This window comes from Halichoerus grypus, chromosome 6 (genome assembly GCF_964656455.1).
Source record: "Halichoerus grypus chromosome 6, mHalGry1.hap1.1, whole genome shotgun sequence".
In the NCBI taxonomy this organism is placed as follows: Eukaryota; Metazoa; Chordata; class Mammalia; order Carnivora; family Phocidae; genus Halichoerus; species Halichoerus grypus.
The window spans coordinates 159,296,618-159,313,262 of record NC_135717.1 but is presented as its reverse complement, the minus strand read 5'-3'; the positions used below and the strand labels follow the sequence as shown (position 1 = coordinate 159,313,262).

At 37.9% G+C, this 16,645-nt stretch overlaps 1 protein-coding gene across 1 annotated transcript in view; it reads right to left on the bottom strand.

The window, feature by feature from the left end:
* Positions 1 to 16,645, bottom strand: part of MYBPC1 (myosin binding protein C1) — a 61,206-nt gene that overhangs the window by 20,437 nt on the left and 24,124 nt on the right. Inside the window, exons 13-19 of the mRNA XM_078074187.1 lie at positions 15,975 to 16,137; positions 14,906 to 15,012; positions 14,440 to 14,573; positions 6,472 to 6,631; positions 5,055 to 5,159; positions 4,081 to 4,269; positions 3,070 to 3,204 (exon numbers count right to left, since the gene is read on the bottom strand). Coding sequence (XP_077930313.1) covers positions 3,070 to 3,204; positions 4,081 to 4,269; positions 5,055 to 5,159; positions 6,472 to 6,631; positions 14,440 to 14,573; positions 14,906 to 15,012; positions 15,975 to 16,137 — 993 coding nt within the window. The remainder of the gene's footprint in view (positions 1 to 3,069; positions 3,205 to 4,080; positions 4,270 to 5,054; positions 5,160 to 6,471; positions 6,632 to 14,439; positions 14,574 to 14,905; positions 15,013 to 15,974; positions 16,138 to 16,645) is intronic.

Sequence of the window (16,645 nt, the reverse complement as noted above, 5' to 3'; positions counted from 1 at the left end):
AGTATGCAAAGTATGCAAAGATATTTGTCTTCAGAGCAGTGACGGAAGAGACCAAACACATTAGGGAGAGGGGGAGTTCCTCAGGAGAGCCACAGCCTGCTCTGTTCAGACTGTGGTTTTTGTCCTGAGTCCTCTGCCACAGAGAAGAGGAGGAGAAAAGAGGTTGGGCACTTCCAGCTGTGGGAACAAGAGGTAGAGAGGAACAAAGCAAGACCCTGAAGAGAAAGGAGGAGCAGGTCTTGGACTCCACAGAGAAGCAGCACACAGTGGAACAGTCTATCCCTTGACCGGTCCTTGCCCCCTCCGCCTGGGAGGGTCCTCCCAGGTACCCAGGGAACACAGTGCTCCCACTATGGGGTTTAATCCTCACAGGCTGGGAGTGAGGGCACTCACGATAAAGCCAGCCCTGTCTTCCCAGCAGCTTTGGAGGCAGCCCACTGTTGCCACGGCAACGAGTTCTGCAGTCAAGGAAACAAATTGAGCCTGCCTGGGTCCCTGCGTTCCACATGGGGTGGAGGGAATGTCGCTGGCTCATGGGCTAGTTGTGGGTATACCCCACTGGTTTAGGATGATGCCTTTCTACGTTCTCAGGAGAGGAGCAGGGGAGTGGAAACCCCTGGAACCTTCTCCTCTCTCTTATTCCATCCCTTCTAGGAGTATCAGGGAGAAGAAACAGGGAGGAGAATATCCTGGTGGCTGAGAGGGCATGCGGATTGATAAAAATTGAAAAATTTCAATAGGACATCGAAAAAGAGATATGTCTTTAAGCCAATGGTCAGATTGGGAGCTACCGTGCTGATATTTTCGTAGTGAAGAAGCAGTTGATGAGAAAGTGAAAACAGGAGACAGAAAACGTGCTTGAAAGAGTGAAGAACTAGTAAAGGAGAAATTTCAAGAGAAAACAGGACGAAACAAGATCAGAGGGGAACAAAAAATAGCCCATCCCTTCACCTCTGAACGACTTTAACTGAGGAAAACAGGAGAAAGAAAATGGTGTCTGAGGGATGGGGAAGGAATACGAAAGTTATTTGATACACGAGGAGAATTTTTAAGAAAGAAAAGAAAGAGCTAGAGTGAAGGAAGACAACAAAGAAGAGTAATGTGCTGCAGGCATTAAAAAAACCCAAAAACCGAAAAACAAAAACAAGAGAAAGGCAGAGTCAAAACCAACACACTATCTTATAAAAGAAAGAATTTTCTTACAGAATAAAACCTGCCATATCTAAAAGCATTAAACACTATAGAAAATTAGTCTGGAGGACAACAGCCATTAAAAAGAATGAAGAATAGGGCAGCCACATAAAGAAAGAAAAGACTGCAAGAAGAAAGATATACACGTTATGAAAGAACTTCCATAGAAAGCTAATTCCAAAACGTTATGTGGCAAAATATATACATAATAATGACTGTGTACATATATATATGTATATACACATATACATATATATCTACACAGACCACACACAGAATTATGTAAAATACACTTCGTTGTATTTTATCTAAGGTGGGTAACATCAAAATGACAGCCATCTATCATTTTGCTGTATCTTCTTACTTTTTAAACCTATCAGAAAGAAAAGAGTAAAGAATTTGCTCTGTTTCATACATATACAAATGTTCGTGCTCAGCAGCCACATCACATGTAAGATTGGGAGATTTTGCTGGTGGGGTGATATAAATAACAGAGTGGAATACTCAGGATTTTTTGAAATAGGGGGAGGAGGAATGGAATGGGAATACACCATATTTTGAAGCACTCAAGAATTTACCTGTTGCGTTAGTAATACTACCTCCCTCCCATGCTGGGATACCTGGGAACTTTCTCATAATGTCCCCACCAGTTTTGGTTAGTGGCTTTCTAAGTCCCGGAGAAATCAAGCAGAGTGTTCTGTGAGCTGAGCACGTGAAAATGGAACTGTTACCAGGATGCCTTGCCCCGCCCGCCCACCCCCTTCTTGTTCCCTCGCAACCACAACCGACATCAGTGGTGGTCATTTCCAGGGATGCCCCAATCCAAGGGCCTGGGACTTCCTTTTCAGCAGTTTTTTTCTTCATACGAAGTTTCTTTTCCGTAGAAGTTTTCCTCCTGGAAAGGTGCCTTTGTGTTCACATTCCTGATTTCTCAAATGTGCTCAGTAGCCTCTTTCCTTCATGTAAGATCCACGTTAAAGTTTGGGGTCCAAAGAGTTTTCTTAGAGGTTAAATCTTGGCCTATCATTTGTGGAGATAGGAACAAGCTTCCCCGGTGGACTGTTTACCTACCGTCATCTAGAGTGGAGCCTGAGTTCAAACTGGGGCAGTTTTATTCGCTGATTTTCAAATCACGTCAAGCAGGAAATCAAACAACACAAGAGGCTTTCAGTGAACTTCACATCATTTTTGGTTTTAGGTACACTCTGGCCCATATTTTCTTGTGTCGTTTCTCTTTTTCTATTAACTTTTTTTTTTTTTGCCTGTTTTCTCTTCTCCTCTTAAATTTAAGTGATTAAATTTTTCTATACCGAGACAAGTTCTGTCACATGTCAAACCATCACAAGCACCCTCTGGGATTGAATTCTGCTTCCTCTAAGCACTGAAAGTTGTCCTTAATTATTCTTCTTCTTTTTTTCCTTTAGGAAGGCGGGGGATGATCACCAGCTAACCAAATATATAGACTTTCTTTATTACCCAGAAATAAGCAGTACTTTTGATAACTGCCCTCTGCTCAGTATAGAGTTCAGAATTTCCAACTTGCTTCATCCTAACTAGACTTATGTTGCTTGGTACAATTTTGTTCCACCAATTCAAGAAGTGGAAATCTCCGAAGTTTTGTCAGACTCCCTTCCTCCTATGTCTTAGAACTATCATGTTGTCTGATCTGGCAGACTAGCTCGGATATTTTTGAGATCTCCATTTGTTAGCATCAAGTACCGAAGAAAGGCTAAGTTTTTATCCACCTTATAAAGATGACCTTGCTTGTTGTCATTTTCGGTTGGAAGGAGATTTCCCAAGAATGAGCAACAAAAGAAGGGCGGGGGCGTATCTCACCTATTGATGATAGTATTCATTTTAACTACCAGTTGTACTTACTTCCTTCAAAGCAATACTCTAGCACATAGCCATCTAAACCTGCTGCACCAATCTGGTCTGGGGGCCGCCACTTCATCGTGACAGTGGTGTCAGTTACAGAGTCAACGGTCAGAAGGGTAGGAGGGCTGGTTACAGCTTCAAAGATAAAAAAAAGAGAGAGAGAGAGAGAGAGAGAAACAGAAGACATCATTAACTATGGTGTTACAGCACAAGCGGTGATAAAACGAACTAGGATACAAAAAAATGTACACAGCAGGCCCATGTCTTAATAAAATTCAGTGAATACTCCTCAAGCATATGCTGTGTGGAAGGCAAAGATCTGCTAGGCATAGAAAATTTTAGAAACACTGCCACACTTTCCCTCCCATTCGGGAGGTTGGCGTTGGAGGCTGGGAGGGCCAAGGAAGTTGAAAAAGTCAAAGTTTGAGATCTAATAATCCAGAGTAAATTTCCCATAACCTTCTAACTTCAAAGTGCAAACTCTTGTACTAAATCTTCTTTCTATTGAAAAAAGTACTTCACTATCAAAAAAAGAGACATCTTATCTTGGTGTCTTTGTCTTTACCAACTGACTGCGTTGGATCACTAGATAACATTTAAAGTGTGATTGTAAAGTGAAGAGACTAGTTTTTGAGTGTGCTTTGTTGTAGTGGTCTCTGTTTTGGTTATAATGATTACACCTAGCTGCTGGGTTATACCTTCAGAAGGACATATGGGGAGTGGTCATGTGTCAGGGGGCTCAGCTAAGTGCTTTAAGCTGGAAATAGCAACCAGAGCCACCTACGGCTCTCATTGGAATTCTGGTAATAAATTCCAGGTTCTACGTTATGAAGACACTCAACTCTACCAAAGCTGTTTTTCAGTTTCTTAGAAAATTGCCCCTGCCTCCAACCTTCTGCTCACCCACCACTCTAAGAAGCCTCCAGGTCTGCTCCAGTTAGAGGTTGGAAGGTAGCAGTCACAAGCCAGGGCAATGATTTGCATGACAGAGGTGCATCTCTCTTGACTCACCCAAAGGAACAAAAGGCCTGGAGGGCATACTGGGCTTGGAGATGCCAATGGCATTGACCGCAAAGATGCGGACCTCGTAGGCCACACCTTCAATCATCTTCTTGGGCTCAAAAGTTGTTTCTTTGCAGAGATCAAAATTTAGCCTCATCCATCTGGAGCTTTGTTTCTTCTTCCTCTCAATAAAGTATCCTGCAAGTGACACAAAATGGAAACTGAGGTTTTTCCATGGGCTCCAAAATTAAACTTTGTCAGGTGTTAGAATTCTTAAAATTTCCCATATTCTTAGCACCCTAAGTGAAATAGTCAGGTATGCACGTATTTTTAGGCCGCCTTATTCCATCAGTTGTTTGAGAGAGATTATAGGGAATACAAATATTAATGTCATAGGATATAGACAAAAAGAATATAATATTAAAATATTAAAAATAATACAATAAAATTGTACAGGAAGAGAAGAGAGAAAAATAAATCACAGATATGTAGACTGTAGAAACTTATACCTTTTCTATAGTTGGGTAATAGATTTGGCTCCGAGTCCCAACAATGTAGATAAGAAAAGGGAAATGACTAGTTTTATGAGTTTCAAGTAGAAAAAATTCTTGTTCCATAGGGGAAGCAAATTCTTCTAAGTATTTACCTCTAAAAGAAATTTCTTCATAGACATAGTTCTATGGAACTAGACATTTACTGACTGGACAATTTAAAGTTAGACTTCTAGATGCTGCAAAATTAGATATTAAATGTAAATGTCAAACAAAAAAAGAGGACAGGCAGTTAGATGATACTCATCAGAGTTATTTAAATCTCAAGTATTTACAGAGAATTCCAAAATATATTTCAATTTGAATGGATATTTAAAGTTACCGTATGGTAGGTTTTCTTCTAAATGCAATATTTTAAAATGTGCTCTATACTAATGAGCATAAAGAGGTTTCCAACTCCACTGGCAGTTCCACGGACAAACAAGTAGTTACCTAAGATTGGGGACCCTCCATCATAAGCAGGAGGTTCCCAGGTCATGATGCACCAATCATCTCCCACATCTGTCACATTTGGTGCCACTGGAGGATCAGGGATGTCTGTAGCAAACAAAAAATGGAATAGAATAAAACAGAATAAAAAAATAAAATAAGAGTATATGAGAGCACAAATAAAAATGTTAATTGGAAAATAGATTTTGATGATAATCATTGAAGCATTCTTTTCTGAATACTTTTCCATTCTTATTGAAATGCACATAGTAACTAATTTAGGCAAAAAGTCATGTTCCATATGAGATAAGGGAAGGTGAGTCCAAAAAAGATAAAAATAATGATGTATTCAAGTCCTTTAAACTAGTGTCACAACATTAGAGAACAAACCCCATATGGAACTCAAGACACTTGTCCTTTACTTTGAAAATGGCAACTAAGAAATTATTGCCTAAATATCAGATGTGATTTTGTTTTGTGTTTTGTTTTTTTAACTACAAAGTGAACTTTTAGCAGAACTGAGTCAAGGACTAATTGTTGTAAATCAGTTGGAAGAATCAAGATGTTGACTGGTAGAAATCCAAGTCAAAAATGGCAAGTGACCATGTCTTGTTAACATAGTTCAGTGCCTGATAAAATGACCCTAGTTTCTGATCCATTTGAAATATATTTCTTAAGGGAAAAATAAAGTGAGATGAAGAGACCATGAGAAACTGGGCCATCAATAATCGCTGGACTCATTTCACTTGGTTTCAGGCTTAGGAATAATGTACTCAGGAGGTCATCTAAGGACTGATAAAGATCTTACTCTTCTATGATGATTGTGATGATGGAAATTGTTTAGCAAGTGTGTTTCAGTGAGTTTAGAGGGCACCAAAAGGGAATATAACTGTGGAGAGCTAATGACCAACAGCCCCAAATGGCTAACCTTAGTTATGCATTCCTGCAATTGGACCTCGAGACAAGAAGAAAGAAGAGAAAGAGAAGGGAAGGGAAGGGCGGGAAGGGAAGGGAAAGAAATTTTAAAGATTTTTATTTATTCATTTGAAAGAGAGAGACAGAGAGCACACAAGCAGGGGCAGACATAGAGGGAGAGGGAGAAGTAAACTCCCCACTGAGCTGAGAGCCCGACGTGGGGGTAGATCCCAGGACCCTGGATCTACCTGAGCAGAAGGCAGATGCTTAACCATCTGAGCCACCCAGGCACCCCAGGAAGGACATTTTTAAAAAATGAAAGGAAAGGAAAGAAAAGGAAACGAGTGGCAAAGGTAGAAAGATGGTGATTTATAAAATATAGCTATACTGTGTTTTTCATTGTTGGCTACCCAGAAGAGCCAAAAGAACCAAGAGCTGCCAAAGTCTACTCTGGATATGGACATGTCAATTTGATTCTAGAAGTTTGTTGACCCAGAGGACTTACCCACAACTTTAATCTTGATGTTTGCATGTGCTTCCCCAGCTTCGTTTTTCAGATTTATGTGGTAAACACCGGAGTCATCTCTTTCAGCGACATCAATGACCAGAGTACTGCTGTCAGGGTAAGATTCTGCTCTTATCCGGCCGCTGCCCTCCGTAATAGCCTAAGAACAAGCGAAACAAAATATGGCATGACCTATATGACAAGGACTACTCCAGAGTGTCTTAGAACTTAAGCTGGATGTGGTGCTAATGCCTAAAATACATGTTCTTGGTGTGATCCTCCACCAATCCTAAGGACAAAAGTATTAACATTCCATATTACACAGCAGAAAGCTGTGGGATTTGTCTCAAAAGCCCACTAACCATGAACTCACCAAAGAGAAAGTTGGAGGACTAAAAATATGACGGCAGAAGTGTTATTTTAGGAGAGGAGTCTCTTTGGATGTGAAATTAGAACACTTAAATTCATATCAGGAAATAATCATGATTTGCTTATTTCCTTATATGCCTTGAAAATTTAGAAATACTGAAAAGGGTTGAAGAAGACCACAATGCCGATTTTCTATACAAGTTGTTGAGTATTGATTTTTCCCTTCTAATAGGACATGAAAGAATGAACATCTAATTCCCAAAGTAAAGACAGGGTAGGTTGGGCCTTCCATTATATTTTCTTTCTTTTTTTTTTTCTCCTCCTCCTCCTCCTTCTCCCCCCTTTTCTTCCCCTTCACTTCTTTCCTTCTTTCTTTCTTAAACCAGAAATTTAAAACAGCATTCCAATGTTCTGATTCCTAGGTCATATCTCTTACATGACAACGAACAGCCCGTATACAATGAGAAAAAACAGAGAAGGTCAAGGTAATTTAGAAACTGGGTAATTTTCTAATAACTATTAAATTAACTCCTTACTCTTTTGGGTCTGGATTAGGACTCATACATCTTCAATAACAAAAGATTGTGACAACAATAAGAATACCTGTGATAGTTTATAGTTTTCATAATTCTTCTGTTTTACAATTGAACAAAATTTCCTCAGATTAGCTAAATTCTAATCTTAAGATTATAAAAGATGTTCTGCTTTCTTTTTAATGTGAAGAGAAAAATATTTATTTAGGGTAGTATTATATTATTTAGTTTTCTATATTTTGTTTGCTTATCTATTGTGCTGTCATTTACATAGAGTAAAATTCACACTTTTTAGACATAGAGTTCTATGAATTTTGACAAATTTGTGTGATTATGTAACCACCACCACAATCAAGATACAGACCATTTCTGTGACCCCCAATAGTATCCCCATGTTCCTTCACAGTCAACTCACTCACTCCACACTTTGGTCCTGGCAACCACCAACCTGTTAGTTGTCTCTCTAGTTTTCCTTTTTCTAGAATGTCATATAAAGGACTCAACCTGTATGTAGCCTTTTGGATCTATCCTCTTTCACTTAGCATGATGCTCTTCAGATTCATCCATGTTACTGCATGTTTTACTAGTACCTTCCCTTTCACTGTTGAATAGTAACCTATTCTATAGTCTATGTGCCATTGGTTTATGCAAGTACAAACTGTATGTTTGTACAATTGGACTTCTGGGTTGTTTCCAAGTTTTGACAATTATAAATAAATTGTTATAAACATTCATGTACAAGTTTTTGTGCAGACGTATGTCTTCATTTCTCTAGGGTAAATACCTAGGAATTTCACTGTAGAGTTGTATGGTAAGTGCATGTTTACCTTTATAAAAAAAAACTACCAAACTGTTTTCCAAAGTCAGTGTACTATTTTGCATTCCCATCAGTGATGTATGAGTCTTTAGTTGTTCCATATCCTTATAAGCATTTGGTATTGCCAGTTTTTAGAAATATTTTTGTTGTTGCTGTTCAGCTTCTTTCATTCAGCATAATTATTCATCTAAGTTGTTGCATACATCAATAATCCATTCCTTTTTATTGCTAGTAGCATTCCATTGTGTGAATATCCTATAATTTGCTTATCTATTCACCTATTGATGGACATTTGTGTTGTTTGCAGTTTCTGGATATTATAAATAAGGCTCCTGGGGCTCCTGGGGCTCCTGGGTGGCTAGTTGGTTAAGCATCTGCCTTCGGCTCAGGTCATGATCCCGGGGTCCTGGGATCGAGCCCCGTGTTGGGCTCCCTGCTGAGCAGGGAGCCTGTTTCTTCCTTCTCCCTCTCCCTCTGCTGCTTCCCCTGCTTGTACTCACTTGCTCTCTCTCTCTCTCTCACTGTCAAATAGATAAATAAAATCTTTAAAAAAAATTATAAATAAGGCTACTGTGAAGATTTGTGACAGCGGATTTTTTGTAGGTTACATTGAATTTTCTACATCTACGATTATGTCATCTATAATAACAAAAAGTACAGTTTTATTTTTTCCTTTCCAATATAGATATCTGTTATTTCTTTTTCTTGCCTGATTGCCCTGGCTAGAACCTCTAGTACAATGTTGAATAGAAGTGGTGAGGATGGTGGGCACCTGGATGGCTCAGACCATTAAGTGGCTGCCTTTGGCTCAGGTCATGATCACAGGGTCCTGGGATTGAGCGCCCCCTCCTCGTGTCGAGGGTGGGGTGCTGCTTCTCCCTCTCCCCTTCTTGTGCTCTCTTGCACGTGTGCTCTCTCTCTCTCAAATAAATAAAGAAAATCTTAAAAAAAAAAAAGTTGTGAGAATGGACATCTCTCTTTTGCTCCTGATCTGAGAGGGGAAAGCATTCAGTCTTTCGCCATTAAGTATAATGATCATTGTAGGGTCTTCACAGATTTTTTTTTTTCATGTTGAGGAAGTTCCTTTTACTTCCTAGTTTTCTGAGAGATATTTATTAGGAATGGATGTTGGGTTTTGTCAAATGTTTTTCTGTCTTTTGAGATGATCATGCTTATTTTTTCCTGGTTTGTTAATATGGTGAATTTTATTAATTGATTTTCTTTTTTTAAAAAAAGATTTTATATATTTGTCAGAGAGAGAGAGAGAGAGAGAGTGAGCACCAGCAGAGGGGCTGGCTGGCAGAGGTAGAAGCAGGCTCCCTGCTGAACAAGGAGCCTGATGCAGAACTTGATCCCAGGACCCTTGATCATGACCTGAGCTGAAGGTAGACACTTAACTGACTGAGCCACCCAGGCATCCCTATATTAATTGATTTTCAAATGGGAAACCAATCTTTGCATTCCTGGATAAAACCCAGTTGGTCATAATGTATTATTCCTTTTATATATTGATGGATTTGATTTGCTAAATTCTGTTTAGAATTTTTCATCTATGTTTATGAGTGATATTGGTTTATAGTCTCTTCTAATGTCTTTTCCTGGTTTTGCTATAAGGGAATAACTGAGCTTCAAAAATGAGTTGGGAAATATTCCTATTCTCTTTTCAATTTTCTGAAAGAGTTTGTGTAAAATTGGTATTTCTTTTTCTTAAATCTTTGATAGAATTCTCCAATAAAGCCGTCTTGGCCTGGAATTTTCTTTCTGAAAGGTTTTTAACTACAAATTTCATTTCTTTAATTGATATGGGGCTATTTAGTACTGATTTAGTAGCATTATGCAAATTCTGATATGTGGTGTGCTCATAAATATTTTCTAATTTCCTTTGTGGTTTCTTTTTTTGATCCATGATATATTCCGAAAAATGTGTTTCCAAATATTTGAAAATTTTCTAGAAATCTTTGTTATTGATTTCTAATTAATTCCATTGTGATCAGAGAACATACTTTGCATGACTTAAATCCTTTTACATTTATTGAGACTTATGGCCTATCTTGGAAATTTTCCATATGTAATTTTAAAATAATACCCATTTTGCATGTGTCAGTTGAGTATTCTATAAATGCTAATTAAATCAAGTAATGTTCAAACCTGGAATATCCTTACTGATGGTCTGTCTTCTTCTTCTTCTTCTTTTTTTTAAAGATTTTATTTATTTATTTGACACACAGAAAGAGAGAGCACAAGCAGGGAAAGCAGCAGGCAGAGGGAGAGGGAGAAGCAGGCTCCCTGCCTAGCAGGGAGCCCAATGTGGAGCTCAATCCCAGGGTCCTGGGATCATGACCTAAGCCGAAGGCAGACGCTTAACCAACTGAGCCACCCAGGTGCCCCTGTCTTCCTCTTCTATCAACAACTGAGAGAAGAGTACTGAAATCTCTAATTTATCTATTTTTCTTTGCAATTCTATTATCTTGCTATTTGTTTTCTACTTGTCTCATCTCTTCTTTATGCCTCTTTTCCTGCCTTCTTTTAGATTAATTAAATATTTTTTGTGATTTCATATTATGTCCTTTGTTGGCTTATTAGCTATAACTTTTTATTATTTTAGTGGTTCCTTTAGGGCTTATAGTACACATCTTTAACCTTTCAGCCTGCCATCACGTGATATTACAATAGCACACCTCCCTTTCGACCCTCCTAGTTCTTACCTTCCATTTCTTCCCTCTTGACCTTATGTTTCTATTGTCATAAATTTTACTTACACTTTTGTTACAAACACCACAGTGCATGGTTATTATTTTTGTTTAAACAGTTAATTATCTTTTTAAGAGATTTAAATAATAAGAAAAAACTCTTATGTTAATCCATGTAATTATAATTTCTGATGCTCTTTGGTCCTCTGTGAAAATGTTTCCGTCTGGCATCATTTTCCTTCTGATTTAAGGACTTCTTTTAGCATTCCTTGTAGTGCAGGTCTACCAGTGATGATTTCTTTCAGCTTTTATATATCTGAAAATAATTTTATTTTGCCTTCATTTCTGAAAATTATTTTTTACTTAGTATAGAATTCTAGGTTGATTTTTTTTAGAATTTGTAGAATTTTTTAGAATTCATAGAAATCAAGGTTGACAGTTATTCCTTAAAGATGTTCCTTCACTGTTTTCTCACTTGCCTTGCTTCTAGAGAGATCTGCTATCACTCTTGTCTTTGTTTCTGTATATTTAATGTGACTTTTTTCTCTGTCTGCTTCAAAATCTTTTCTTCTTTCTTTTTTAAAAAGATTTTATTTATTTATTTGAGAGAGAGAGCGAGAGAGAGATTGAGAGAACGAGTGGGGGGAGGGACAGGGGGAGAAGCAGACTCCCTGCGGAGCAGAGAGGCCTACATGGGACTTGATCCCCGGACCCCAGGATTATGACCTGAGCCAAAGGCAGATGCTTAACCGACTGAGCCACCCAGGCATCCAAAAATCTTTTTTTCTTAATCACAGGTTTTGAACAATTTGATTATAATGGGTCTTGGTGTGGTTTTATTAATGTTCCTTGTGCTTAGATTTTATTGAGCTTCTTGTATCTGAAATTTTATTTTTTATAAAATTTGGAAAAATTTTGACCCTTATTTCTTTACATATTCTTCTGTCCTCTTTGGGGACTCCAAATACACATATATATTTACTGGTGTAAAGTTGTCCCAAAGCTCAATGATGTCCTTTTTTTTTTTTCTCCAGAAAACAGAAACTCATTTTTTTGGTTAATAAATTATTATTATTTTTTTTTTTAAAGAGAGAGAGTGGGGTTGAGGGGCAGAGGGAGAAAGAGAATCTTAAGCAGGCTCCACGTCCAGAATGGAGCCTAACACAGGGCTCAGTCTCACAACCCTGAGATCATGAACTGAGCTGAAATCAAGAGTTGGATGCTTAACCGACTGAGCCACTCAGGTGCCCTAATAAATTATTTTTTGAAGCAGATTTAGACTCACTGGAAAATTGAATGGAAAGTACAGAGAGTTCTCATACATACCCTTTCCCCACACATGAACAACCTTCTCCACAACTGACATCCCACATCAGAGTGGTATATTTGTTACAGCTGATGAACCTACATTGACACATCATTATCATTCAAAGCCTACATTTACATAAGGGTTCACTCTTGCATAATACATTCTGTGGGTTTTGCCAAATCTATAACGACAAGTGTCCATAATTATAATATCATATGGAATAGTTTTACTGCCCATAATACATTTTATATAGGGAGCCACAGAGTGACACTTGAGCTTGTACTACTCTACCACTCCAACCTTACTATTTTTCTCCTCCTCATTCACTCTGACCCAGCCATACTGGCTTTTTTTTTCAACTCCTTCAACACATCAAGCTCATTCTCTCCTCTCATCTTGTCCTTTGCACTTGCATTGACTTTACCTGGAAATCTTTTTTCTTTAATCTTCATATAATGGTTTCCTTGTATTTCATAGAGACTCTTGTTATTTACCTCCCAATCACATGCTAATAATATTACCCTGTTTTTAAAAAATCTTCATAGCACTTATTACTATCCAAAGTGATTTTGCTCATTTATTTATTTATTTAATAATTTATTGTCTATTTCTCTTCCACCTCATTCTCTGAACCTATTAGAATGAAAAATGGGCCACACGCAGAAGAATGAACCTGGACCATTTCCTTACACCATACACAAAAATAGACTCAAAATGGATGAAAGACCTAAATGTGAGACAGGAATCCATCAAAATCCTAGAGAAGAACACAGGCAGCAACTTCTTCCTCCTCGGCCTCAACAACTTCTTGCTAGACCCATCTCCAAAGCAAGGGAAACAAAGGCAAAAATGAACTACTGGGACTTAATCAAGATAAAAAGCTTCTGCACAGCAAAAGGAAACAGTCAACAAAACCAAAAGACTACCCTGACAGAATGGGAGAAGATATTTGCAAATGACATATCAGATAAAGGGCTAGTATCCAAAATCTATAAAGAGCTTATCAAACTTGGCACCCAAAGAACAAGTAATCCAATTAAGAAACAGGCAGAAGACATGAACAGACATTTCTCCAAAGACAAATGGCCAAGAGACACATGAAAAATGCTCAATATCACTTGGCATCAGGGAAATACAAAACAAAACCACAATGAGATACCATCTCACAATGGTCAGAACAGCTAAAATTAACAAGATTTTGGCGAGGATGTGGAGAAAGGGGAACCCTCTTACACTGTTGGTGGGAATGCAAGCTGGTGCAGCCACTCTGGAAAACAATATGGAGGTTCCTCAAAAAGTAGAAAATAGAGTTACCCAAAACCCAGCAATTGTACTTCTAGGTATTTATCTTAAAGATACAAATGTAGTGATCCGAAGGGGCACCTGCACCCCAATGTTTATAGCAGCAATGTCCACAAGAGCCAAACTATGGAAAGAGCCCAGATCCAACAGATAAATGGATAAAGAAGATGTGGTATATATATATATGTATATACAAGGTAAATATATATATATATATATATATATACAATGGAATACTACTCAGCTACCAAAAAAATGAAATCTTGCCATTTGCAATGACATGGATGGAACTAGAGGGTATTATGCTAAGTGAAATAAGTCAATCAGAGAAAGACAATTATCATATGATCTCACTAATATGTGGAATTTAATAAATAAAACAGAGGATCATAGAGGAAGAGAGGGAAAGATAAAACAAGACAAAATCAGAGAGGGGGACAAACCATAAGATACTCTTAATCATAGGAAATAAACTGAGGGTTGCTGGAGGGAGATGGGTGGGGGGATGGGGTAACTGGGTGACGGACATTGGGGGGCACATGATATAATGAGCACTGGGTATCATATAAGACTGAAATACCTCTGAAACTAATAATACATTATTAGTTAATTAATTGAATTTAAATTTAAAAAAGAATTTTAAAAAAGAGTGAAAAACGGGATCTTGTTTACTGTACATAAAAACTTGCCTGGTGAAAAAACAAACAGCAACACACACACACACACACACACACACACACACACACACTTGCCTGGTCACATAGTAAGTAGTTAGGAATATGAAAAGTAAATGAATGATGATTGTATTTGCCTGAAAATCAGTGATCTTTCTTAATAAAAGGAATTATATCTACACTGAACCCCTGTACATATATTTGCTTTCTTTTTTTATCTGACTAATGGAAGGCAGGAAGTGGGATGGGCAGTGTGTGTGTAAGTAAAACAAACCTTATCTGCTCGGCTCCAAATGGCTTTGGGAGGTGGCTCTCCAGTGATGGGAATCTCAAGACGAAGCTTGCTTCCTGCAATTACTGTCACTGTATTGTCCGCATCAAGACCATCCAGGATGATCTTAGGAGGATCTAGAATATTGAACATGGCCTTTGTTATCAGACAATCATTTCCATGTGAATATCTGGGCTAGTACTTTGCTAGTGCTAAATATTGGTAGTAACCAACATTTTATCTGGCCAAAAAGAATATAGGAGAAGTCAAAGTAGTTGGTGCCTGGCACCTTGCACAACAACTTCACTATAAGACTTCTTAATAATCAACTATTATGATTAATGACATACCAATTCATGTACTTTTTCTTTAAATATCACAGTTTTGAATGTGTTATATTTCCAAGATAAGCAAACAACAACAACAACAAAGCAAGAGCACAAAACTCTGCAATGATTCATCTACTCACCAATAACATGAACTTTGGCAGGCAAAGTAACAGAGTAAGCATCTGGTGCAAATACATAATCACCTTCATCCTCAACGACAGCATTGGCTATCACTAACTTGTGGATTCTAAGGAAACAAGAAAAACATGTCTAAGAATTTACAAAGATTTAGATTGTTTATGGCCCAAGTGAAGAAACACCCAGCCTTTATCTGATTAACTTATTTAGTGCCAGTTGGAGAGAAAGACAGATCAGGAAACAGAAAGAATATGAATGTGAAGGCTTAATTATCCTATTTATTGACCTACACTAAATATTCATTTTGGAGTATATGGAATTATCTGTTCAAATACAGCTTGCTTATTATGCATGCAAGAGTCTATTATTCCTTTCTCATCATATAGCTTTAAAAAAAACCTAAAATATAACATCTCACTAGTGCCATACTTTAAGATTTAAGAAATTACCAAGAATAATCTTGACTTTGGCTTTATATGCCAAATCTAAAAGCAGTAGTTCTTAACTTTTTGGGGGTCAGTGAATATCTGATAGACACCATGGATCCTCTCTCTAGAGAAAAGTGTGTATTTTTGTATACACAGACCTTGCTTACAGCTTCAGAGATTTATGGGGCCCCCTGAAGTTCATTCATGATCTCCTAGGATCCACAGATCCAAGGTTAAGAACTCTTGCCTTAGATCTTTGCTAGATTCTAAGGTATTATGTCCACCCAAAAAATTGTGGGAGGTCACATGACACATATTAGTTAGGGACCGTTAATCCATTTTGATTCATTCCTTAACTAGGATTCAATATCAGTCCTTTAACCTCACGTTTAGATGGAAAGAATCAGTTGATGGCTTTTGAATAGACAAAGTACCATGCCATGAGGTACAGATAAAGGATCACTGGTAGGACAGGATGTAGAACAGAGAAATCCTATGTTCTTGCTATTTGGAGCAAAGAACCAGACATAGATCCTCTCTTTATGACTACTCTCCAACACTCCTCACCAAATATGTAATTTAGGAAGTGGAGAAAGTGGATATGGGGACCAGCCCTCCCTTATGGGCCACCTAACTTGCTTACCTTCCCTTGTGAACAATCTTTAGATGGTCACTTTCCTGAACAGGTAGGCCATTTTTAGTCCATTTTCCTGGTAGGTTTTCAGAGATTTCACACTTCAAGTAGATTTCTTTTCCAAGATGTACAGTTTGATCAGTCAGAGGTGTCAAAATCTTCAGAGGTTTCACTAGAGAAAAATAAATAATTATAGGTGCCAAACTCAAACTCCAGACAGGCCAAGATGGTATCTTTTTTTGAAAATGAGAATTTGTTCCAGTGCAATTGATATGTTGGGGACAACTGGAACATAACACAGATTTTGTGTTTGATGATGCATAGTTTTATTCATGAAAAAGAGAAAATGGCACCCAGCTGACTGAGCCAGGTAGGACTGCACAAAATGCACACACACAAACACACACACATCAAACATCTACCAGCTACCTGAATTCACCCACGTGGTATGAGCCACACTCATGCACATCTGAGATTACCACTGTCCATTCAATTTCAAATAACCTCTTTCTATCACTTCACAGTGGCTCACTAGCTGCAACACTTCCCACACCACTTACACAAGCAAATTCCAGGTCTCATTTAACATAAAGTGCCATATTTATTAACTATTTGACCTGTGTAAAACTGTGATAGTGTTTTTTTTTATTAGGTTCTTATTGTTTTTTTTAATGTGTGGC